Below are 25,499 nucleotides of genomic sequence, written 5' to 3' on the forward strand. Positions count from 1 at the left end.
ACACACACAAAGAAAAGAAAAGAGAGCCCTGTACGCAAAATAGGAAATCCATGTATGCATTATGCAAATGCCTATGCACTGGTTTAAACAAAGTTCAGGCCGGCATTTGGGCTGCCGTGGTTCTGGTTCCTTCTAAAACAGAAACTACGCCGAGTCACAGAGAGCAAGTACAGATATATCATCGCAACAGACAGCAAAGCTGCACGACCGGGTCATGCCGTCGAACACATCCGGTCGAGTCCGAGCAAACTCAGCCAAATGTCCAGTCACCTTATGATGCAAACACCTGCTAAATACAAGTGGTTGCTTTCTTTGTCACGAAGACCTCAGATCTTAGTTTACATCTTCATGATTAGTGTTAAACATAACTAATCTTAATCTAACAAATTTAACTCGAATGCTGACTGAAGCTATGATAACAGCTGACGACATTATACACATGCTTACAAGCAACTACGGTACATCAGAATGCTCCATAGTGGACTCAGCTCCTCTGTCAGTTTGGACGCTTGCCTGTGTTATTATCGTTCTTGCGAATGGCAGTTAACATCAAACAAACAAGGAAATAATAGCACCTGAAAAGCACGAGTTTTGTTTATAAAGAAACCTAGAAAACGGCACTACAAAAGGTACTCTTCATAGAGCAACCGGAGCCATATGCAGCAGGGAGAACCTGGTGCTAGGCAGGCACGGAATGGCAGAAAAAAGCTTCCCCAAAGATTCCGCGGTTGGTGTAGTGAATGGTGGGGAAAAGGAGGAGAATGGCGAGAAGATGGTGGCAATGGCTAAGGCTCCATTCCACAGCATGTTTAAGTATGCTGACAGAACAGACGTTCTGCTGATGCTGGTCGGCACGGTCGGGGCACTGGGCAATGGCATGTCGATGGTGATCATGACAATCATCTTCGGGCAGATGATTGATGCCTTTGGGGGTGCCACCCCGGACACCATTGTTCCCCGAGTCAGCAAGGTATGGCTGTAACGGCCCTCTGGAAGCCACAGTCTGCGAATCTTATTATATAGAGGATTAGCCATTGATTACTTGTAAAATAGATGATAAATTTGATATCCGTGCATCGTCATGTCCTCAATTTGCTATGTAAGTTGTGTTATATAGAAGAATAATTGTTTTGTTATCTTCCTGGCTAGTTATTGGATGTACTAGTGATATGGCTAGCATTTTCTTTCAGGCATCTCTGAACTTCATTTACTTGGCCATTGGAACAGGGTTTGCTTCTTTCATTCGTAAGTATAACTGTTATGCACATTTTTTTTAGTGGATAAATGGTTGCCAGTCTCCAGAAGATGATTTGTTAAAAGCTGGAAATAATACTTCTCTCCCGACCAAGTCGTGTGAGCATGCCACACTATCCTATTTGGCTGTCTATAACATACACGATATTGAGCAACTTATGAACTTGGAATCTTATTTGATGAGCAAGATCTTTGTGATACTAATACCTATGCATAGAAATCCGAGTATCAGATTTGCCATGTAGTACTTTTGAGGGTCATTAAGAATTGGAATGCCACTGAAATCATTCTTAAGATGTGTTTGGTTTCAGGAATCACTCCATCCTAGATGAGGTGGTGCATCATGAATCCATATCCATTCCTCAAATTTAGTGGAATTATTCCATTCCGCATACTAGTACTAATTATTAGCTTGTGAGGAATGAGGTGGTGATGCATCAACCTATTGCACTTCAGAAACCAAACAAAAAAGTGAAGAATGAGTAGATAATGGACTAACTCCTTTATCAAACCAAACACACCCTTACTGTCTTAAATAATGCTCAAATGCAAATACATGATCATAACACAATGCTTACCAGAGATATCATGCTGGACAATGACTGGGGAGAGGCAGGCCACTCGTATTCGGTCATTGTATCTCAAGTCGGTCCTCAGACAGGATATGACATTCTTTGATGTTGAAATGACTACTGGACATGTAGTCTCCAGCATATCTGCTGACATGACCCTAATTCAGGGTGCTATTGGTGAAACGGTAAGAGCATAAACCTTGCATCTTCTTCAATATTTTAGATCTGATACAAAAGAACAAATAAACTGATCAGCTGCTACATCACAGAAAAAGGCTGTTTTGTTTATTTCATTTCTTCCTTTTTTTTTCTGATGGGACCACATCACAGAACTAAATATGTCAGTAATTTTACTAAAAGTAAAACTCTGATATAATTGAGCATGCACTTTGCATATCTCGCAGTTTTTTTTTTTACACTTGCACATTCTTGATTCTTTGATCTTCAGGTCGGCAAGTTCATACAACTTGTTACAACTTTCTTCGGTGGGTTTGTGCTGGCATTCATCAAAGGCTGGCTTCTAACTCTCGTTATGCTTTCTACTATACCACCATTTGTTGCTGCTGGTGGAATTGTCGCAAAGATGCTATCCAAAATATCTAGCGAGGGCCTAGAGTCATACAGTGATGCAGGCGATATTGTTGAACAAACAATTGGCTCCATAAGAACGGTAGGCCTATGCTATCTTGATCATACACAACAAATAATAAAGTTTGTGACTGACTTGTAATCGTAGTAAATAACAGGTTGCTTCCTTCAATGGTGAAAAGAAAGCCATTACCCTGTACAACAATCTCATAAAGAAGGCATACAAAGGCGCAGTCAAGGAAGGGGCTGTCCGAGGCTTTGGAATGGGTTTACTTTCATTAATATATTTTTCCGCCTTTGGACTGCTTATATGGTATGGCAGCAAGTTAAGCCTTACTAAAGGATATAGCGGTGGAGATATCCTAAATGTAATGTTTGCAATCATGATAGGTGCAAGGTGAGCATTGATGCTGAAAATGTCCTTCTCTAAAGTAAAATTCAACAAATAACATGCCTTGTTCTAGCATTTTAAGAAGTTTATAGTAATGATATCTGCTTTTGATCCATGTTCTAGTACTTTATCACAACAAAATATATCACATCTGTCTGCTAACATGAAATTCTTTTAACTGTTTGGGACAGAAATTTAGGTGATGCAACCCCCTGCATAGCTTCCTTTGAGGAAGGAAGAGTTGCGGCTTACAGATTGTTCAAAACAATCAAAAGGAGACCAGAAATTGACTATGGGGATAGCACTGGCATTGTGTTAGAGGACATCAAGGGTGAAGTAGAACTGAAGGATGTATTCTTCAGCTACCCAAGCAGGCCAGATCAACTGATATTTAATGGATTTTCAGTGCATGCATCAAGTGGCACGATAATGGCCATAGTCGGGGAGAGTGGGAGTGGGAAATCAACTGTGATCAATCTGGTCGAGAGATTTTATGATCCACAGGCTGGAGAAGTTTTAATTGATGGGATGAACATCAAAGGTTTCAAGCTAGAATGGATAAGGGGAAAGATTGGCCTTGTTAACCAGGAACCACTGCTTTTTATGACGTCCATCAGGGAGAATATTACCTATGGAAAAGAGGACGCAACCCTTGAAGAAATCAAGACAGCAGCTGAGCTCGCAAATGCAGCAACATTCATTGAGAACTTGCCTGATGTACTTACATGAACATGATCTGCACAATAATAATTCATGGTCATGTATAAAACTATAAGACTGATCATATATTTATATGATTTCAGGGTTATGAAACAACAGTTGGACAACGGGGTGCTCAGCTTTCTGGGGGACAGAAGCAGAGGATTGCGATCGCGAGAGCCATCCTTAAAAACCCAAAAATTCTTTTGCTTGATGAAGCAACTAGCGCATTGGATTTGGAGTCTGAAAGGATAGTCCAAGATGCATTAAATAGGATCATGGTGGGGAGAACCACACTTGTTGTGGCGCACCGTTTGAGCACTGTAAGAAATGCTCACTGCATCTCAGTTGTTTCTAAAGGAAAACTAGTAGAACAAGGTAATTGCGTCTTGAGCACATTCTTTAGCTTCCTTTTGTGCAAAAAGGTTCAAAGAAAGATTATTCATTTATACCTGTAAATGCAGGACATCATGATGAATTAGTAAAGGATCCTGATGGAGCATACTCTCAGCTTATACGGCTGCAAGAGAAACAACAAGAAAATGGCCGCATGTCAGATGCTAGATTATCAGGCTCAGCATCTAAAAGGAGTGGGTCACTCAGACGATCAATAAGTAGAAGTTCAGCAGGGAGCAGCCGTCATTCTTTAAGCCTTCCCTTAGGTATTCCTGGACCCACTGAACTAATGGAGTATAACTTTGGACAAGGTGCCAGACAAATCGAAAATATTGATGACAAGGTACCAAACAAAGCACCAATGGGACGCCTAATTAACCTAAACAAACCAGAGACTGCAGTTCTTCTGTTTGGGTCTATTGCAGCAGCAATTGACGGAGCTGTCTTTCCAACACTTGGTTTAGCAATGGCTAGTGCTTCCAAAATATTTTATGAACCACCAGACCAGCAGCGCAAAGATTCTATCCTTTGGGCATTACTGTGTGTTGGCCTCGGTGCAACTGCTATGATATCAAAGATAGTAAATAGTTTTCTTTTTGCAATAGCTGGTGGGAAGCTTATACAACGAATCCGCGCTTTGACATTTGAAACCATGGTGCACCAAGAAGTTGCTTGGTTTGATTATCCTGAAAATTCGAGGCAAGTAATCTATATTTCAATCTATTCATGGGACCAAACAATCTATATACTGACAGTCATTTGCATTATTAACAGTGGGGCACTTAATGGAAGGCTATGTATCGATGCACTTAATGTAAGACGTCTAGTGGGAGATAACTTGGCCTTAATTGTCCAAAGTACTGCAACACTTACTTGTGGAGTAGTAATCGCATTGATAGCGGACTGGAAGCTTTCATTGGTAATCTTATTGGTAATCCCTTTAATGGGTCTCCAAGGTTATGCTCAAGTGAACTTCCTACGGGGGTTCAGTCAAGATGCCAAGGTGAGCTATAAATTAGATTTCTAGATTTTCCTTCTCATGTTCCAGCTTTCCAGCTACAAATATGCCAACTTTGTTATAGTGTTATGTTGTTCCCAATAAACCATAAGTTATTATTTCCACAAGTTATTTTGTCATATGATAAAGAGACCTGAAACTTAGATTTGATAGATCCCTCATGCTGGCAAAAGGAAGACAAGTAATCATCTTTAAAAGTAATCCCTGAATTAAATGTTGCCAATATTGCTTTCTTTTTCTATTGGATGTGGTCATTTGGATGACACTTATGGTATTTTTCTTCCCTTCTTTTCTGAATTTTACTATCACATCTGGTATGTGCTTGTAGACAATGTATGAGGAAGCAAGTCAAATTGCAACTGAAGCAGTTGGTAGCATCAGAACAGTAGCATCTTTTTGTGCCGAGGAGAGAGTGATGGACAGATATAATCAGAAATGCCAAGCTTCTAGGGATCAGGGAATTCGAACTGGAATAGTTGGAGGCCTTGGTTTTGGTTTCTCATATATGATGCTATACGCCAGTGCCGCTCTTTGTTACTATGTTGGTGCAAAGTTTGTTAGTCAGGGAAAATCCACTTTTGGTGATGTCTTCAAGGTAAGTAATAGTCATTGTATTTTTTTCCTTTTTGGTGAATATAATATTTGATATTTATGTTTTATTGGAATGCAGGCTTACTTTGCTTTAGTTATGGCCATGATTGGAGTGTCACAAACAAGTGCTATGGCTTCTGACTCAGCTAAGGCAAATGATTCTGCTATTTCCATATTTTCAATATTAGATAGAAAATCCTTAGTTGATTCCAGCAGTGAAGGTTCCACCTTGGAGAATGTCAAGGGTGACATTGATTTTAAGCATGTCAGCTTCAAATATCCATCCCGTCCTGATGTTCAAATTTTCACTGACTTCACCTTAAGCATTCCCTCTGGAAAGGTCTAAACTATTACCCGGATCCTAATTTATCGATCTTCTCTCGGTGTTATGAGGATTTAATTTTTTTATGCCATCATATTTCTGAGGACTTACACAGAAACCTTCTACTGCAGACAGTTGCGCTTGTTGGTCAAAGTGGTAGTGGCAAGTCCACGGTCATATCTTTGTTAGAGCGCTTCTATGAACCCGACAGTGGTGTGATTTTATTAGATAGAGTGGAAATTAGTAGTCTAAAGGTCAGCTGGTTGAGGGACCAGATGGGATTGGTAAGCCAAGAACCAGTGCTTTTCAGTGGAACAATCCGTGACAATATAGCTTACGGAAAGCATGAAGAGGTAACAGAAGAAGAGATTGCCGCAGCTGCTAGAGGAGCCAATGCCCATGAATTCATCTCAAGCATGCCACAGGGGTACAATACAACTGTTGGAGAGAGAGGAACACAACTTTCAGGTGGCCAAAAACAGCGAATAGCTATCGCGAGAGCAATCTTGAAGGACCCAAAGATACTTCTTCTGGACGAGGCAACAAGCGCATTAGATGCTGAATCAGAGAGCATCGTGCAGGATGCATTAAATCGTGCTATGGTTGGCAGGACAACTGTCATTGTGGCACACCGCCTCTCAACAATCCAAGGAGCTGATATGATTGCTGTCCTAAAGGATGGCGCAATTGTGGAAAAAGGAAGACATGGGACGCTGATGGGCATTGCTGGTGGAGCTTATGCTTCACTTGTGGAGCTTCGCACCGTGTAATATAATACAAAATTTTGAGCTATGCAGTTGATGGCTACTCTCTTGTCAAAATTTAACAGTTTATGGAAGAATTTTTTTGTGAACACCTATAAGTTTGCTAGGGTAGGGTACCCATTGCAGTGTTGGTTGAGCTTATCTGCCGAATCTGCCAGCCATTCAGCAGTATTTTTCTCACAACAAATCAGCGAACAGTACTTTCGCCAAGCAAGCAGGCTTGTTTAAGTTTGCAAAGGGCAAAGTGTTGGGTACTACAATGATCAACACGATCTAGAACACTTATTAACCAAACAAGTAAAACAACCTTACGGATCACTTGCATTGCATTTACCTTGAAGAGCATTTAAATTTAAATCAATAAAGCTACTACACCTACAAATGCAAACTAGCAAAAAAAAAACATAGAACAGTGACATGCCTTTGAAATCACGAAGAGGAATGGTTGTCAACTCACGTGAGACGAACCATACTGTCAAACGCCATAGATTCTAAGACGGTATCTGCAATGACAACATTTACCATCAATCAACAGTAGCTCAATCTCCGTTTGACAGCCCCGTTTGCATTGGTACTGGCGAAACCCGAAAAAGCCAGGCGGCAATTCGTACGAGGCTACCAGATACCGAACAGTTCAAGCAGCTCAGCAATCAACAAATCAGTCCTGCAAAAAAAAAAAAAAATCAGTGCCGTTCATTTTGATTCGACCTGGCTCCGCGCATACGAGCTCAGCGGTGGAAATTACAGGAATGCAATAAGAACTTTAGAAGGGTTCAAGGCTTAAGACCATACCTCAGGTAGCGCACTCCGCGCGCGTGGGAGGAGACGGGGAGGTGTACAGCGCAGCCATGCCGGATCCACGGTACGGGCAGACCTCAGGGGAAGTGAAGAGCCTCGCCGCGAGCGGCGGATGCGAGGATCGCCGCTGATCGGAGTCGGGAGTGGGACCCGCGAGGACGACCGGCCAAGGGGTTGTTGGGCCGCCGATGGTAATGGGCTAATTTATAGCATGCTAAGTTCATGCTTTTCGTTAGCCCAGGCCCACTAATGCTTTCACCATATGAGCATGGAAAACGGGATCTGGGCTCCCGCCACCCACCACCACCTGTGATGCCCGATGCCGGCCACCGCCACGGTACAGCGCCGCCGCCGCCGCCCGAAGAAGTTTCCCTACAAGCCAAAGCCCCCGCCGGAGCCGCACCCTTTCCTCCTCCACCTCAAGTCCCTTCCTTCGCCCGTGGCCGCCGCGGCCTCGCTCCTCTCCGCGCCGCGCCACCTGCACGACCACCCTTTCGCGGCGTGCGTGCTGTACCGCCTCGCGCGCGCGCGGCTCTTCCCGCTCGTCCCGCCGCTCCTCACCGCGCTCCGCACCCTCCGCGTCCCGCTGCAGCCCACCGCGTTTGCCGCCCTCATCGACCACCTCGGCGCCTTCTCCCGGCCCGACGCCGCGCTACTCGTCTTCCGCGCCGTCCCGGCCTTCTGCTCCCACTCCAACGCCACGTTCCACGCCCTCCTCCACTCCCTCGTCTGCAACGGCCGTGTGGACGCCGCGCGGGACATGCTCCCGGAGGCCCCTAAGCTCGGCGTCCGGACCAACGCCGTCTCCTACAACATCATTCTCAAGGGCGTTTGCCACCGGGACGGGTTCTCGGGCGCCCGCGTGGTGCTCGACGAAATGCTCGCCCGCGGCCTGCGCCCCACGGTGGTGACGTTCAATACGCTGGTCGGGTCGGCGTGCCGGGAAGGGGAACTGGCCGCGGCGGAGCAGCTCATGGACGAGATGGCGCGCCGGAGTGTGCCACCGAACGCCGTGACGTACGCCCTGTTAATGCAGGGGCTCTGTGACGCCGGGCGGTACGATGACGCCAAGAAGCTCTTGTTTGACATGGAGTACCGAGACTGCCAGCCCGATGTGACGAACTACGGCGTGCTGATGAGCGCGTGCGCGGCATGCGGGGATGCCGGCGGCATTAGGGGTCTGATCTCCGACATGCGCAAGCGGAAGCTGACACCTGACGACGCGAGCTACAACGTCCTGATCAAGTGCCTCTGTGACGCCGGCAAGGTCGACGAGGCACATAGGGCGCTGGTCGAGATGCAGCTCAAGGATGGCACCGTGCCGAGCGCGGCCACCTACCGCGTCCTCCTCGACGGGTGCTGCGAAGCGCGCGACTTCGACCTGGGTCTGCGGGTTTTCAACGCTATGCTGGCGAGCGGCCACTGCCCTCTGGCTCTCACGTTCAGACGCCTGGTGAGAGGGCTCGGCGAGGACGGCAAGGCAGAGGAGGCCTGCTTTGTCTTGGAGCAGATGGGGCAGAGGGGGATGCGGCTGGATGCACAAGGGTGGCAGTCTGTTGCTGCATGCGTTTGCAGCAGCAGCAGCGCAACTGAGATGAACCTCATCAATCACCTGGTGTCATCACCATCTTGATACTCAGTTCGAGCGTCATTGTTTTGTTGTATTTGATTTTGATAATCCTCAGAAGGCAGCCACTGAATGTTAGAATCTATCTTAGTCTAAGACATCATCTCCCTTTTTGACCCAGGATCTTGTTTAGTACTTCAAGACGGTAAATTAGTAATTATTACCAAAGTGAAAGATTACCAGCTTGCTCACTTGAGCATATCAGCCAAATCTGTCAGCTATTCTAGCTTTCAAACGACGCAGCTGTGCTGCATAACCTAAAGTCCTAAACGGTTTGTGTCAGCAAACGCAATATCCAAACCATTTTCTAAATAATGCCCTCTGCAGTTCACTCTGAAGTGCAAACAGAGAGAAATTGAAGCGGTTGATCAATGAGACATTTCTCAGGGAATTAGGGGCAAAGATGTACAAGAGATTTTTTTTACAAAAAGTTTTATATATTAAGTCAATAGAATTCGTGTACAAGCCAAATCCTAGCTATTCCTTATACAGATTTCCCAATACAATAAGCGACTGCACAGCCAACAAGTGCTCCTGCAAAAACCTGCAGTGACAAAAGAAAGAGAATGAAAACAATCTAAGGTAAGAAATAGAAGAAATGCAGAAACATATAACGATAATGCATCAACTAACAATTCAACAGTTGTATTAAGATATACATGCATCTAAAAATACTAGCCATGGGCCAAGAACCCCAAAATTGTTTTCTTGGTCAGCATGAAATGTTCCAGATTATATTCTGGAATACAAGGCACAGTTAAGAAGACACATTTGACCTGCAATGCAACATTTATTATCGTTTGGCCATTTGCTATGCAGAGGCAACAGTATAATACAAACGGGCACCAAATCAAAGATGGGTCATTCCACCACCAAGCTTCATTTCAAGAATAGAACTCAACAAGTACCATATTAACTATGTAAGGAATAGATGTAGGGATGCAAATGGGGTTTATACTCGAACCCACAAATAGGCCACTTTAAGCGGACGGTTTGCGGACCACTTGCATCCATCAATAGAAGATAGGAGTATGAAGTAGAGCTACCTGAAGTGGGCTGTGTCCAAGAGGTTCCCGTAGTGGCCTAAAGGTTGAAATGATTGGATGTTCTGGTGGGAAATCACAGACTATTTGATTCAACAACTGCAATAAAAGTAATTAGACTTAATTAGAAGACAGGCACAGATAGATAAAGTGGCGACATTCAACTAACAACACTGTGCAATAGAACAGTGCCATATGCTTGCATTATCCATGGAAAATCACAAGCTTACCGCAGCTTGGCGACCTGTGTGCCATCTAATTCCTGATGCATCATACATTACCTATATGAAGAAAATTTAAGGTTAGGACATTTTTAAAAACTAATAAAAAAAAAGGCAGCTTACATTTTTTTTATCTATAAAAAAGGCCTCATGTGAATATGCTTGCAACAAAACCTAGCTGTTTTTCATTCTCTTTCCTAAATAACGATGAAATACTTAAATAAACCAGGGGGGGGGAACATATTAGTCATTAGTGCAGAAACTGCTTTAAAATGCAAATCCTGGCACAGTTTCAGAGTGAGTGATGGCACCAATGGAACATCAACTGGCATGGTTCCAGGATGCAGAAGCTCTTCCACATAATATAAAGAACTTTGTCAAATTGACATGTGAACAGCTTTGGCATGAAAGTGCATGGAAATGTACAACTGAAACAAAATGAATGTTGGCCACTAGTGCAAGTCAGCCACTGCCATAAAGGATGTCCATATTCATCATAAATAAAGTGGATGTGGAGCAATGTCAACATTACTATCTCCAATTATATATTTAAAAAAAAGAAAGAAAGAAAGAAACATGTCCATGCCCAGCAAGGCTAAGAGATCAACTGTTGGTTGAATTTGTACTAAAAACCCTACTTTTATAAGCAATATAAAAACCACTACTGTGTAGGAAGGAAATTAGATGCCAACATCTACAGAAAAGGAATGATTCAAAGGTTGCAACACCCACATGCTTACAAAAAGAAATTCATGGGACCTGATTGATTTAGGTACATACAACGGCAGCTAAAACCAATGCGAGGGCAAATGCAGAGCTATCTGCGCCTTCTTGTTGACCCACAGCGACGGCCAAGCTCCCCACAGTTGCAGAAAGAGATGACATGACTCCAGCTGAAGTAAGAAATTTCCTTGCATCCCACCTCTTCTCTTTTAGCCTGCGATGTCTAGGAAGAACAAATTACGGATTACTGGAACAGCACCGCAAACTCTTCTAGCTTAAAAACTCAATAGCTCTGAACATCCAGCTATATCCAATCAGCCTTGCGTTAATGCCACATAGTCTCATTCAGATATAGTTAGTGTTAAAAACATATCTAGGAGGTTCAGTTTGCAATTTCGCAAGACAAAACAGTACAATCAGACTTTCAAGCCATTAGGGCAATCAAAACTCATGTTGAAATGCTGTGTGGCCAGAAACAGGAAGTAACACTCTCGTGCAATATGTCTGTCAGCCTTGCCCCAGTGTCATGCTCGCAATCTCTCATAATGAGAAGAATGATTCCTAACAAACCAGAGTCACTGCCACAACCCATGAGGTTACTGACGTGCTATACAGATGGCAGTCTTCTCCACATCCTCACAACAAATGTCAGCGTTCATCCTCGAGCTCGAAATCAAGCTTCGTGAAAGTAAAGCTCAAATCCTTGCTTCGACAACACATCACACGACACGAGAGGAAACCCTCAATCCAAGCCTTCCGCAGGAGAGCGAGAGAAAACAAAAATAAACTTTCCCGGACCAAACCCCAACCCCGATCGCAAGTCGCAACCACCACCACCTACAAACGCGACCGACAGGGGCACGGGAGCAATCGCGATGGAACCAACGACCCAAGTATCGATCGCCCCCGCGCGTTAGATTTAGATCTAGGAGAGGGGGAACGCACCAGATGGAGAGGAGGTTGACGAAGTTGGCGAAGGCGAAGGCGAGGAGAGCGACGGCGAGGGGGAAGTTGCCGCCCCCGACGATAGCGCCCGAGCCCCCCGCTCCGGCAACCAGGTCCGCCGCCGCGGCCGCGGCCGAGGTGGCCGTGGAAGGGGCCGTGCCGGCGGCCCCCGCGCCGGTCAACATCTCGCTGCCCCTCATGGCGCTGGGTGGGTAGTCTGGCTCGCTCACTTGGCTCCCGTCTCCCCTCCGTTCCGTGCCTCGTCCCGTCTCGTCCGTCACTTCGTTCGCTTGCAGGCAGTTTGTAGGGTCGGGACTCGCCGACTCGGGTTGGTGCTTGCCGCCTGCCGGTGGCGTCGGGTCTCGCGTTTTCTCTGCGCCTCCGCGTGGGGCATCCTTGCCAGTAGGTGCACAAGTCGTTTGTCTCCGCGGGTTCAGCCCTTATCAGTTATCAGTCTCTCCGTTCTCTTATTTTAGGTTCCGGTAACGTTTACGTTTTAGAAACATGAATATTTTCGTTTTCACATTATAAAATAATATCTTAAGCTAAGTCATGAGCGACTTTATAAATGTGGTCAGCTATAATAACAAGAATAAAAAAAATATAGTTACAAAATCTAGGAGGGGGGTCACTCCATATCATGGATTTGATCTTGTTCACAATCCAACTTGAAACTAGCAAAATCATGAGCACGAGTACTACAAGAACAAGAATGAAATTGCAGTTCTCCTTTCTAATTTCCCCAGCCTGATTCGTTTAAAAATTACAGTTTTTTTACTACACAGTAGAACTCTAGACATTCAGCACACCTTTAGAATGCAAGATTCTTTTTCCTATTTTGTATATTTTTCATGTGAAAATGAAGTGATGTCTATAAACTTCATGTAAGTTTTTATGAAATTCCTATGTTTCAAAGTAACCTTTAAATTATTCGTTTCTTGCTGAACTCCATGATCATTATGATCTTGGGTGATAATATCTTCTACCCCGTTTGGATGTAGAGATATTGGAGTTTGGAATTGAGAATTGGAATCATCTTTTCTGAATTTTGCTGTTTGGGTGTCCATGGAATTGAGGTTTAGAATTGCAACCTCCCATACCTTTGGTATTGGACTACAAATATAAGTGGTCTCTCCCTTAAAGAGAGATAAGGCTCTATATTGGTATTGGGTGAAATTGGGCCTCACCTCGCATGTTTGGCTCCCTTTCAACGTGTACTCTCGATCCTCGGTGCCTCCCTCACAAGTTGCCACAGCCATTGCCTCCGTCGGCCGCCGATCACCTCCCCCACTGACACCGGTTCCCAACCCGATGCTGACCTGGCCAATAAATTGTTGGAGAGAAATGGATTACAAGGACCAAAGTTTTTTTTATTTCAACGCTACCTTGCACCTCTAATGATATTCTATCCACCTTATCAACCCCCTCTAGACAAACCTCATCTCGTAACCAATTCACATTTGTTTTAGCGAAGATTTGAGGTGCTTAAAATCTATAGGCATGCTTTCCTTTTGGAAAACTAATCGGTTACAACCTTTTTATAACATTACGTGAGTAGATAAGCAGGGATCAAACCCTTGATTCTAAAAATTTACTAAACACTGGTTTGAGGTTTTTGCACCTTCTCTATATGACAGTGATTCAATAATAACAGGTGTTCTCTCTCTTAAGGCATGTACAACAAGGATTGTATCCATTATTCGACTGACACATTAGCCTCGTTGATCAGATTGAGGAGTGAAGCATGACACTCATTCCATCGATTGGCTAAACAAGCCAAGATTTCTTTTCCCCACGTACCAAGCCTCAACAAGTTATTCTATTCTTGCCTATTGAATAGAAAATATTCCATCCGTTCCAAATTATAAGATGTTTTAGCTTTTCTAGATACGTTGCATTTGCTATGTATAGATATACACTATGCTAGATATATAGTACAAGCAATGTATTTAGAAAAGTTAAAACATCTTATAATTTGAGATGGTTTAGTAGTATTCAAAGTATAGAAAGAGATCATTTGTTATATAACGATTGGCTCTATCTATTGATGACTTAACTTGATTTGTAGATAAAGTCACAAAAAAACTTGATTTATAGATAAGTTTAATTGAGCTTGCTCGTAACTCCTAAGGATTGTTGTTCTCTCCTTCGCCTAATAAAGAGTAGATTAAGGTCTTATTTGGTTTCCAACATTAAACTTTAGTCTCTATCACATCGAGTGTTTGGACACATGTATGAAGTATTGAGGCTTTGTTTAGATACACCCAAAAACTAAAAACTTTACAAGATTTCCCATCACATCGAATTTTGCGGCACATGCATAAAACATTAAATATAGATAAAAAAGTTAACTAATTGCACAGTTTATCTGTAAATTACGAGACGAATCTTTTAAACCTAGTTGCTCCATGATTAGATAATGTTTGTCAAATAAAAACGAAAGTGCTACAGTGTCAAAATCCAAAAAAAAATTTGGATCTAAACAAGGCCTGAATATTGATATAGTTACAAATAGGCTGATAGCACAGGATTGACACGCGGGACGTACGAATGGGATATCCACCTGCCTCATAAGCTGCCTAGCCCATTGCCGACATTGGTATCGAATGTTTAAACACATATATAAAATATTAAATATAGATATAGTTACAAATAGGCTAGTAGCATAGGATTGCCATGTGGGATGTATGAATGGGATGTCCACCTGCCCCGGAAGCTGGCCCATTGCCGACACTGGCAGGATTCCATCGTTGCTTTTCCTTAAAGAGACGCACGTTTTCTGTTTTTCCCGAATCGCAATACACGGTACTATACTTGACACTAGCTGCCTCCATCCAAAAGAATAGCACGAAAGCGACAATATATTATACATAAAATATACTTTCGAATAGCACCAAAGCACGTCTGAATTGATCAGGGACCTCCAGTGACAACGTGACATCGACTCTGACAACAAACTTATTATCTCGTACACCGTTAACTTAATCGAGCAGGCATCCATGTTCTGCAGCTCTGGGTGCGCAGTTCACCTACAACAACTGAAATGCTACGTAGCGTAGACACAACCACAACAGCGAGCAGTACACATTCTGCAACTCTGGGTTCGCAGCTTACATAGAACATAACAACAGAAATGCTAGTATAGCTGTAGACACAACACCACAACAGTCAACAGCACACGTTTTTATTCCGACGAAGACGAAGATCCTCTACTTCTAGGCTGAATCAACGGTCTAGAAGCAGAGCCACAACCATTCTTATTCCCAAGAGGCGAGAGCACTCTGGACTTCCAGGCCAAATCACTTGGTCGCAATGAACAGGCCCCACCTCTGCTCACCGGCAGAGCTCCGTTTCAGCTTCGCGTTCCAGCCGTTCACAATGTCGTCGTAGTCCTCCTGACAACAGATGGAAATGGAATGGTAGAAATCAGAGGCGCCCAGAAGAAGAATAGGCACAGCACAGATCAGGGAAGCCATGAATCAATAAGCTCAATGCGTCACCTGGGTGAAGTCTGCCAGGAAAGCCTCTTTGTTCTTTTCAACTTCACCTAGCTCCCTCCGTAGAACATTCAGGAACTGAAAAAATAGCACATGGAAATGGGTAAAATATTGTTGGCATAGTTGGCTCCTAAAAAAATTGATGACATATAGTGCTAAAACACAAGGTTGAGGTCATTTATCAAGTTTTCTCTCAACTTAAAAGAATAAATATATTCTGCCCCTTCTATTCATTTTTTCAACTTCTACAAGTATTACACACAAGAAACAGGTAATGAACTGCTCAACAACAAGAGAGCTTTGAGGGATGGAGATAACCTGCTCAGTGCGATCTTCTGCAATGACATCATGAAAACCAGCATCCTTGAGCATCTGGGTTGTCATATAACCAGTTGTTAGACGAGCTCACCCTTCTGATCGAAATATTCCAGTGCAACTATAGACAGTAATACGTGGCTGTAACAGTAGAAACAAACCTGTCCATAAGCCTTCACATCGTGGAGGTCATAACCTCTCTGCTTAATGTATGCAGCAAATTCTTCTGATGGTTTTCCAGGATTCTTACAGTAGTCACTGATTAGGACTTTGCCACCGGGTTTTAGCCATTTGAAGAAGCTTCTGAACAGAGCAGGCTTGTCCTATAAACCAAAGCAGAACATGTCAGGAATATGGATTTTGATGCTGACTTTAATATTCAGATGTCATCAACAATCTAAAGGAAGACATCTCGAATATTTTTTCCTTGAAACCAACTTCGAGTACATTTATCAATTTGGTACATATATACAAGAATTAATAGGAGTGGCACAGCTTAAGTTCTTTTCATCTGAAGACGCAGTCCTAAAATTCCATGAAATAACTGTGGAAATAAGTAGTAATACTTACATGGAACAACATTGAATTATAGAAAATGAAACATACTTGTATGTGAAGGATAGTGTCACGGCTGTAGATGACGTCAAAACTATCTTCTGGGTAATCCTTTGTGGTGCAATCAGCAACTTCAAATTCAACAGAGCACTTGCGTCCAATGGCACGTTCAATTGCAAATGAAACCATGTTAACCGAAAGATCAATTCCAAGCACATGGACATCATAGTTTTCAGCCATGTAAAAGTCGCCGCCTCCAATTCCACATCCAACATCAAGTACTTTCTTGCCAGGTTTAAGATCCAGCATGCCCACAAATTCCTTTGTAGTCTCTGTTCATGAAACAGGTATATTGTTGATTTTTGTATATCGTAAATAATTGGCGAGTTAACAGTAAGCCAAGGCGATTTGTGGGCTCACCGATTCCACCAGTGCTCACATAACCTTCACCAAAGACACGCTCATAACGTAAGATTCCACTTGTTTTGTATTGCACGTTGTCCAGGAACCTTTGAAAATCTCTGTCTTCTGTTGATTTTACCTTTTCCAATAACCAACATATCTGTTGATATTATGTACTTATGTCAGTCAGTAATTCCAATTTCGCCACAACAACACAAGAGTTAACAAGTGCATTCAAGAATAGCAATGTACCTGGTTTTGATTCTTCTTATTTTTGACATAAGCCCCAATACATTTACAAGTCACTAGAGAAAGTTCAAAAGAACCTCCATCTTGATCAAATGAATGGCCTTCTTTAAATACCTGTGTACAAAAAAGTGTTAGCTACTGGAAAACAATGATGGAGTATGGTTTATTAGTGACCAACTGATTGTATATATATGAAAGATAAAACCCAGTTCTCTTGTACCTTAGTATAAAACCTTGGTTCTCGATAATGTGTTGGGTTCACCTTCCTTTTGGAATCTCCAGATTGGTGAAAACATGATTCTCTAAAGAAAATATGGCCTCCGACCTTTAACCATTTTACCATTTTCCCCACAAGCTTTTCAACCTATAATATGAGATAACAGTTAAAAACTTAAAGTAAAGAAAAATGGGGGTTTTGAGTATATTTTTCAAAATAAAAAAATGTTTAGACCTTTTGAGTATTAATGTTATTATTTATTGAAGTGAGATCAGATGAAGGATGGAAGAAATTACTGCATATTAATATTTTATAACTCTTCTAAAAGGAGAAAGTGATCTTAGGGCATCATTATTCATAACTCATAAGTATTTCCGTTTCTTACCTCCTCATCTGAAAGGTACATTAATAGCCAGTTTGAAAATATCAGATCAACAGAGTTATCTTCAATCTTCAATTCGGGAGATGTTACATCAGCACACTTGAAGGTTATGTTCTTGTGATGCCCATTTATGCTTTGATTCTACAAGAAGAGAATCAAGTGAAAACTTATGTAACTAGGCACACAAGTATTTCCAGATGAATGAGAATTCAAAGGTAGAAAATCCACCTTCTTAATCACACTTTCAATAAAATCTAGTGCTAGAACATGCCCAGCTTCTTTTGCCAGATCTCCAGTAAAGCGTCCTATTCCAGCACCAAGTTCTAGAACTGATTTCCCTTTGTAAGAGGGAAGCAAAGACAGGATCTGCAGATCAATAGTGAAATTAGCCCTCTGAGGAAAATAATACTGCGTAGTGTTTTTTTTTAACAAAAAAGGAAGAGCAAGAAGCCATTTCTTACTTAAACCATGTTTCGTGAAAAAAAATGTTCAGTAACAATTTGATTATTTATTGATTATGATAATATGTGGTTGTAGCAAAAGCAAGGTATCATGTAAGTGACCACTTGGAGGCTAAGTGACTTGGAAATCATAATAGCTACTAGTAACAAAATAATGGGGCAGTTTGAGCGTGAGAGGACCACAGGTAGGGAAGGTGGACAAGCTAGATATTTTACAACACAGAGATGCAGTAGTAGGGCCCTTGCTTTCACTAGTTTCAGTTATAATACTATGACCTCATAAGCCTCCAAGTCAATTGTACCGAATCATGATTATTTATACCAGCAAGCAACAAGGCACGGGTATTATCGTTTCAATTTAGTGTCCGTCTCTGTCGGACTCATATTAGAAAGCACGTTGCCATCGTCAAGCCACCATCACCAAGCACCTGTGCTAAAAGGTTTTTGTTAGCGGTTCGTTTGGCTTTGACGCGGGCAAGTACCAAGCACCGTTCTAGTGCAATTGGCTAGGTGTCTAGTCTTGAGGAAGTTCAGAATTGGAGCAGTGATCTGCTGGTCTCAGGACATATTATAATTGGAATGGAGAGCATATAAACACTCAAAAAGAAGTGTCAGCATCAGTGTCTCTGCCTCAGCTGTCAGCTCCTAGTGCTTTATTCATTTTTTTTTTCACGTTTTCATTGATCAATATATCTCTGATGTGACTGTACTGGGAAAAAAATTACTGTCCAATTATGTACGTTTAGAGGAGTTGCTGTCAACTCTTTTTCAGGGGGGTGAAAAGAGACCGTGCCATGCCATTACAGCACGGACCAATCATTTTTCTGCATCCAAGATATGGCAAGATTCCGGTATGGTCAGAACATACAGAACCCACAAAAAAGTTAATCAATCATTCAGGAGGCAGCAACAGAAACGATTGAGTGATAGTACGAAGAAACGAAGGGCGAGAGGAAGGAGGAGGAGGATGTTTTCATGTAGCAGCACCTCGGGTCGCTCCTCCTTGTCGAGGTCGGCGGCGCGGGAGTCGAGCATCATGGACTCGACGGTGAGGTCCTTGGAGTGCTCCTCCCAGTAGCTCTTCTGCACCTTGCGCTCCACCTCACCGATCCCTGCATGCACGACGCAAGCCGCCGCCGCCGTCAGCACCACCCAAAATGAACCCAAAACCCCACCCCGTCCGCCCACCACCTGTTCGACCCGGCACTACATACGGCGAGAAACAGTGAGCAGATCAGCCGCGCGCGATCCGCGGGCCGCCCGTCAACTTACCATCCGCAACGTCCACCACGGGGACGCCATTCGCCACGGCTACCACAGGGACGCCGACGGTGTTCATCTCGACTCCTCTTCCTTTCGGGCGTACGGACGGTGGTGGTGGTGGTGGTGGTGTGGTGGGTTTTATTTCTGTTGTGTTTGTTCTCTTTCGTTTTCTACGGCGTTAGAAAAAGCTGCAATAACGCGAGGAAGAGCCGGATCGGGGGGGTTTCGGTTGCGCTGGGTGGCGTGCGTGCGTTCAGGCGCCCTCGACGGCGACGCGGGAGCGGGAGAAGCCGCGGGAGCGGCAGTTGTGGGCGAGGCCCCGCTGCTGCATCAACCAGACCACCACCAGCGCCCGACCAGCGCGCGCGCGCGGCGGCGGGGGGGGACGGGAGCGGGTCCAGAGGACAGGTCCGCTCGCCGGGTGGAGGGGAGACGACGGGTTGTCGTCTCTGCGTGCGTGGTGTGATGGGTGGTGAAGGGGAAGGAGCGGCGAACGGGTCCTGCGGAGTGGGGCGGGGCTTTATAGCCGCGCGGCGGTGTGGAGGGGGGCTCGGCGGTGGGGAAGCGAGAATCCCCGTGGAGATCTGGGTGGGGCAGGCCGGGCGCGCGCCCTCGGATCGGATCGCCTGCTCCCGTTGGAACAGCCGCGCTGCGCCTGCGCGCGCTCGTGTCGCGCCGTGGCCGTCCGTCCCGTCTCAGCAGCGTCTCTCGTCGCGATTGATTGATGATTGATCTCTGCTGCGTGCCTGCGTCCCAGTGTGGTCGTGCTGCTACGTTCTATGGCTTTTCCAGTCTACTGGAGCTAGCTCGCTGATTGCACATGCATGCATGCGCTCCGCTCTGCCCAGCATGCCCCAGGACGGCAAAAAAGCATAGCATGTCGGCTTTTTTTTTCCATTCGATCAATCAAGATTCAATAGAAGAAGAAGAAAAAAGAAGAAAGTTGTGCATGTTTGCAACAATTCATTCAGTTGTATGTACCATCTGTAATGTGTTGGTATTTGGTCGGCGACACTGCTGGCGTGTTTAAGGCCTGTTTGATGCGCATCGGCTAAACTTTAACTGGCTTTATTTAGCTGTTAGGCATCCAAACATCCTAGCTAGGTTTAGTTATTCCAACTCAGCTAAAATTTAGTTAAGTATATAAGCTAGAGCATAAAAAAATACCCATCTAAAATTTAGGTGGAAAACTTATAACTGGTTAAAGTTTTACTTTGAAATTTTAGTTAGCTAAACTTTTAGTTGAGTGTATCCAGACATGTCCTTAATTTGCCTTTGTTTTTTTTTTAAAAAAAATGGTTAACTCGCTTGCATATCACATATATATGCCATAACGGCTGAGATAATAACATGCAAACCAGTTGGTTTGACTGTTCGCACTAGCGATCTGATTGATTGAATTGTTATGCCATATATATGTGATATGCAAAAAAAAAAAAAAAAGTTTAGGCTGGTTGCGGCGGCTACCGGTTAGTGGCCCGTGAGATGCGCTCTGTGGTGTTTGGTTCCCTTGACAAGTGCTAGAGCCTGGCTGGCAGCATGCAACAAACCCTACCGAGCCTGGCTCTAGCTAGGGAAACGACAATACGAGCCTGGCTCGCGGTAGTACGAGTGCGCGTGTGCCGTGGCCCGTGCGAGAAAGAGTGAGCACAGCAAAAAATACAACCAAACAACCGATCGATGTGTTCATCTAGTATATAGTATACCTATGCAGTCAATGGAACGTAAGGATGTTACATACTACAGCCAGATATCCTGGTCTCCAAACCAATGGGGGCCTCAAGTGAATTGAACCAGCAAGTCAGCAACGTTTCATGTTCATGGTTTTCTGGTCCGATTTAGTTTTGTATTCAGAGAGGGGGTTGGTGCACTCATCCCATGTAACAAAATTTCAGGACGTAGTTTACGGGGGAAAAAAAAGGTTGATCATTGCAATTGGTCTAGATATTTTTTGGTTTCTGACCCTGATAAGAGGCTATTTTATCCTACTGCTGTGCAGGGTGGATCCTTCCAAAAAAAAAAACACAGTGTTCAAAACCACGATAATAGTAAATCTAGCGATCCGTTTAAAATTTTTTTTTTGACGGTCAACGGGGGGGAGTCGCTCCCCACCTGAAATTTGTATTACTCACGGGCCAAAATGCCTCTAAATTACTTTACATAGATCTTTTGTACAAGGTGCACCTGGACAGGCGTACACTAGGGTCACTTAGCACAGAGGAAGAAGGAAACATCGTTTAGAGTAGTGAAGACAGTTAACCTTCACCGTGCCTCGCCCGCCGGAAGGCGAGTGCCCAAGCCTGTGCGATATGCCTCTTGGATGCCGGAAGTCTGAAGGCCCACTGGTTGGCGGCATTTGTGCACTGCAGGAGTAGTGCTTGAACGCTGGTTGTATCCGTTCTGAAGATGAAAGCGTTTCTTGCTTTCCATAGTTGCCAGCAGCAAATTGCCAGGAAGGAGGAGAAAGCCTCTCGCGGGAAGGTTGGTGGGGGAGACCATGAGTGAATGAAGTCCAGGTCCCCGGGGTTTACCTGTATCTGCAGCCTCTGCCACAGCTGACCAGCAAGGGTGCACCCACAAACGATGTGATCTGCAGATTCTTCAGAGGCCCGACAGATTTCACAAGTCGGGTCGTCAACCACGGTTTTGGAGAAGAGAACCGTTCTGCATTGGATCCTTCCCCTAGTTAACAGCCACATGAAGAGTTGGACGCGTGGGGGAGCGTATGATTCCCAGATGAATTTGGCCTTGGGGCTAGAGGGTTGGGTTTTTGCTTTGATCATCTTGTAAATGGCACCGCTGTCCAGGCTGCATTCTTGTCTTTCGAACACCGAATTCCTGGCATCACTTTGGTCTGATAGGTGCAGACTGCTTATCGCTTCCTGGGCATTCCGCAGTTCTTGTTGAGCAGCTGTTGATAGCCGAGGAACCATAGTGTTCTGAATGCCAACATCAATGATTTCTTTGACGGAGGCCGACTGAAGTTTGCAGTGACTGAAGAGAGCCGGGTATACATCTGCAAGTGCATCATCTTCCAGCCAGACATCATTCCAGAAGGAAGTCGACTCACCGTTCCCCACGCTCGCCGTGGTGATAGCTTGGTAGAGAGGCAGGAGCTGCCTAAGTGTAGTCCAGTGGTCACCATGAACGTCTCCTTGCAAGTTTGCTAAGGATATCTTATTCTTGACCCAAGATGACCAGGCTGACGACTGGGGACAGTGAAGCCTATGGAGGAGTTTGAGCAGCAAGCAAATGTTTTGGATGCCAATGTCTCTGATCCCGAGACCACCTTGCTCTTTCGGGTTGCACACATTAGTCCAGGCGACAAGGCAGGAGGCAGGAGGCACCTTCCCCGATTTGTCTCCAGCCCATAGAAAAGCTTTCCTGGTTTTATCCATTAGAGAAACTACCCCAGAAGGGATTTGTAGGGAGCCCATGATATATACCAGCTGTGAATCGAGTACAGAGTTAATTAGCACGGCTCTGCCCATCTTGTTTAGAAGGAATGCCTGCCATGAGCTTAGCCGTCTGTCAGTTTTTTGGATGTAGGGGGTGAAGGCGGTAAGTGGTAATTTGTTCACTGACAGCGGCAATCCAAGGTACGTTTGGGGGAAACCCCCCCTCGAGCACCCGATCGCTTGAACACAGACACTAGCTTCCTGTTCCGCCATGTGAATCGGCACTAGAGTGCTCTTGCTGTAGTTGATGTGCAGACCAGTGGCAGCAGCGAAAGAGTCCAGAATTTCCCTGACAGCAGAGGCACCTTCCACGTCTCCTTTGAACACGAGAAGTGTGTCATCAGCGTACTGGAGCACTGCACAAGGGAGATCAGGCTCAGTTGGATGCCTGATCCTCTGCGAGCGTCTGATGAGGCATTGCAGGGTTTCAGCAACGATTAAGAACAGGTATGGGGATAAAGGGTCCCCTTGTCGTAGCCCACGCTTGCAGGTGATCCAGGGGCCAGCTGACCCGTTGACAAGAACAGCAGATAACGCTGAAGACAACAGGCACCTGATCCACCGGATCCAAGTGTCAGGGAAGTTCCTTGCCCTCAAGACCTGAAAAAGACCCTCCCAATTAACTGTGTCAAAGGCCTTTGCAAAGTCCAGCTTTAGAACAATTGCCGGCATTTTCCTTTTATGGCAAACTTGAACTAATTCCATTGCATAGACAAAAGTGTCCGTGATGGATCTTCCCTTGATGAAGCCAGTTTGATTTAGGTCAATGAGCTTAGGGATTTCAAGTTGCAGCCTTGTTGTCAGGACCTTGGAAATGATTTTCAGGCAGCAGTTTTGAAGAGCAATCGGTCTGAACGCATTGACCTCGACAGCCCCAGGTTTCTTAGGGATCAAAACCATGTGAGATCTATTCAGTCGCTGAAGGTCGATGTCACCCTGGTGGAATGCACACAGCAGACTGTGGATGTCTGTTTGAACCGTTTCCCAGGCCGCTTTGAAGAACATCGGCCCGAAACCATCCGGGCCAGGAGCACTATTCATGTTCATGGACAACAGAGCTTGCTTCGCTTCATTGGCAGAGAAAGGTTCAGTTAAGGTTGCGCTTGGGCAGTAAGACCCCGCGTATAGGTCGTTGAGGTCAAACGGCTGGCAGCTTCCTTGGACCCCAATGATGGATGAGAAGTAATCCGTCAGAGCAGCCACCTTTCCAGCGTGGTTCACAATTTGTTGCCCGTCAACCTGAACCTCTCTGATGTAGTTGGTTCTGAGTCTTTGGGTTGCATTGGCATGATGGAATCTCGTGTTGGAGTCGCCCTCTCTGATAACTTTCTGTTTGCTTCGCTGCTTCCAGTAGGCTGCCTTCATTCTGATATGTTGCTGCAGCATATGCCTGGCTTGGCTGCGAACCTGAAATTCTTGTGTCGACAGGTTCCGAAATTCTTCAAAGAAGTCGAATAATTGGGTGATAAAACGGCAGTTATTAAGGATAGAAGGGGGTGCCCTGTTACACCGAGCCCAAACCTTTGCCTTAGCCCTGGCCGACTTGATACGGGCGACAATCTGTCCGGCCGCATCGCCGACGTCGGCCACCGAACGCCAGCTCTGAAGGATGGAAGGAAGGAAGGTGTGGTTGTGAAGCCAATGTTTTTCAAATCTGAAGAATTGAGCTTTAGGAATTTCTGTATTTAGGGTTAGCAGCAGCGGATTATGATCCGAGGTGGGTCTTGGTAGAGAGGAAAGAGTGGCAATAGGGAAAAGGAAGTTTAGATGGTTGTTGGCGAATGCCCTGTCCAGGCGAGCTAGGATGGGAAAGGATTGAAGGTTGGTCCAGGTGTAGAGCCTGTCCGAAAGGTCGATCTCGTTGATACAAAGGTCATTTATCGTGGAGTTGAAAGCACTGGTGAGGGAGGAGTTAATCTGGCCGTTGTTTTTGTCACTAGGCTGTCTAACAAGGTTGAAGTCACCGATTAGAATCCAAGCACCATGAATTAGGCTCGGCAGTTCCAGCAAGCATTGAAGGTAGTTGGCAGAAAAGATGTGGTCCGAAGGACCATACGTGTTTGTCACAGTGAAATCAGTGTTGGATAGGTTGCAAGCAAACTCACAGGTGATAGTGTAGGGTTTACAAAAATGGTTTTGCAGGGAAAAAACGTTTGGGTCCCAAGCAGTGAGAAGCCCACCGCGTGAGCCGTCGCTGGGCTGGAGAACAAATTTGAAACCGGGAGGCAGAAAAGTTTTAGCTTTGAAGAAATCAACTTCTCTTAGCTTAGTCTCTTGAATGCACAGAATAACAGGATTAGCATTGATGAAAGCGTTGCGCACAATGTTGCATTTGTCCGGGTCGCCTAACCCACGCACATTCCAGGAAATGATAGAAAACGAGCGGAACGAAGACAACGTTGGTTCGGTGTCGGAGTTCATGTCGCTACAGTCCCGCACCCGACAGCAAGGTTCAAAAGCGAATTACAAAGACTAGAAAACGAAAGATACACGGGCTTGCAGTCCCCTTTGGGACAGCCGGCAGAACTACCCTGAGAAAAGCTAGGCATTGTCGCTGGAATCCACCGCCGCGGCGCCCCCAGCGCCGAGGTCTAGCTCTGCCGCAGAGACGAGCTTCCTCAGCTCGGTCGCACTTAGGGGCAGGTTGTTCCTTGAGAGGATGTCCCGTTTTTTGATGTGCTTCTTGAGCTCCCTGGAACATCCTGACAGAGAGTTGAGCAGGGCCTTACGTTGCACAGCCTGCGTCGT

General features: G+C 44.9%; 4 protein-coding genes across 4 annotated transcripts; 2 read left to right on the forward strand and 2 right to left on the reverse strand.

Annotated features, from left to right (window-relative positions):
* Positions 1,979 to 6,601, forward strand: LOC8061099 (ABC transporter B family member 11). The gene is made up of 9 exons (XM_021448205.1): positions 1,979 to 2,011; positions 2,275 to 2,496; positions 2,573 to 2,632; positions 2,968 to 3,522; positions 3,609 to 3,882; positions 3,969 to 4,903; positions 5,247 to 5,513; positions 5,589 to 5,849; positions 5,963 to 6,601. The coding sequence occupies exons 1-9, from the start codon at positions 1,979 to 1,981 to the stop codon at positions 6,599 to 6,601; spliced, it is 3,246 nt and encodes a 1,081-aa protein (XP_021303880.1).
* Positions 7,410 to 9,194, forward strand: LOC8061100 (pentatricopeptide repeat-containing protein At1g07740, mitochondrial). The gene has a single exon (XM_002440135.2). The coding sequence runs from the start codon at positions 7,713 to 7,715 to the stop codon at positions 9,024 to 9,026; it is 1,314 nt and encodes a 437-aa protein (XP_002440180.1). The 5' UTR covers positions 7,410 to 7,712; the 3' UTR covers positions 9,027 to 9,194.
* LOC8061101 (uncharacterized membrane protein YuiD) lies at positions 9,376 to 12,343 on the reverse strand. Its single transcript, XM_002441420.2, has 5 exons — positions 11,953 to 12,343; positions 11,065 to 11,221; positions 10,294 to 10,344; positions 10,067 to 10,162; positions 9,376 to 9,564 (listed from the first exon to the last, which is right to left on the reverse strand). The coding sequence occupies exons 1-5, from the start codon at positions 12,150 to 12,152 to the stop codon at positions 9,505 to 9,507; spliced, it is 564 nt and encodes a 187-aa protein (XP_002441465.1). The 5' UTR covers positions 12,153 to 12,343; the 3' UTR covers positions 9,376 to 9,504.
* LOC8069007 (phosphomethylethanolamine N-methyltransferase) lies at positions 14,803 to 19,789 on the reverse strand. The gene is made up of 12 exons (XM_002441421.2): positions 19,303 to 19,789; positions 19,018 to 19,142; positions 17,798 to 17,935; positions 17,573 to 17,710; positions 17,191 to 17,334; positions 16,974 to 17,084; positions 16,740 to 16,881; positions 16,371 to 16,651; positions 15,926 to 16,087; positions 15,768 to 15,821; positions 15,453 to 15,527; positions 14,803 to 15,347 (listed from the first exon to the last, which is right to left on the reverse strand). Exons 1-12 carry the CDS (start codon positions 19,367 to 19,369, stop codon positions 15,252 to 15,254), a joined length of 1,533 nt encoding a protein of 510 aa, XP_002441466.1. The 5' UTR covers positions 19,370 to 19,789; the 3' UTR covers positions 14,803 to 15,251.

The sequence above is a fragment of the Sorghum bicolor genome, chromosome 9 (assembly GCF_000003195.3).
Source record: "Sorghum bicolor cultivar BTx623 chromosome 9, Sorghum_bicolor_NCBIv3, whole genome shotgun sequence".
NCBI classification, from domain to species: domain Eukaryota; kingdom Viridiplantae; phylum Streptophyta; class Magnoliopsida; order Poales; family Poaceae; genus Sorghum; species Sorghum bicolor.

What these genes read in the sequence shown, in the direction of transcription:
- LOC8061100 (XM_002440135.2), top strand. Translation starts at nt 7,713, where the DNA reads ATGCCGGCCACCGCCACGGTACAGCGCCGCCGCCGCCGCCCGAAGAAG.
- LOC8069007 (XM_002441421.2), bottom strand. Translation starts at nt 19,369, where the DNA reads ATGAACACCGTCGGCGTCCCTGTGGTAGCCGTGGCGAATGGCGTCCCC. An exon ending in ACAAGGAGGAGCGACCCGAG is followed by an intron (nt 17,936 to 19,017) that starts GTGCTGCTACAT and finishes ATTGATCTGCAG; the next exon opens with ATCCTGTCTTTGCTTCCCTC. An exon ending in ATAAGAAGAATCAAAACCAG is followed by an intron (nt 16,882 to 16,973) that starts GTACATTGCTAT and finishes TAATATCAACAG; the next exon opens with ATATGTTGGTTATTGGAAAA.
- LOC8061101 (XM_002441420.2), bottom strand. Translation starts at nt 12,152, where the DNA reads ATGAGGGGCAGCGAGATGTTGACCGGCGCGGGGGCCGCCGGCACGGCC. An exon ending in CATTGGTTTTAGCTGCCGTT is followed by an intron (nt 10,345 to 11,064) that starts GTATGTACCTAA and finishes TTCTTCATATAG; the next exon opens with GTAATGTATGATGCATCAGG. An exon ending in TTGGACACAGCCCACTTCAG is followed by an intron (nt 9,565 to 10,066) that starts GTAGCTCTACTT and finishes TTGTCACTGCAG; the next exon opens with GTTTTTGCAGGAGCACTTGT.
- LOC8061099 (XM_021448205.1), top strand. Translation starts at nt 1,979, where the DNA reads ATGACCCTAATTCAGGGTGCTATTGGTGAAACG. An exon ending in CAATTGGCTCCATAAGAACG is followed by an intron (nt 2,497 to 2,572) that starts GTAGGCCTATGC and finishes AGTAAATAACAG; the next exon opens with GTTGCTTCCTTCAATGGTGA. An exon ending in GGTTCAGTCAAGATGCCAAG is followed by an intron (nt 4,904 to 5,246) that starts GTGAGCTATAAA and finishes ATGTGCTTGTAG; the next exon opens with ACAATGTATGAGGAAGCAAG.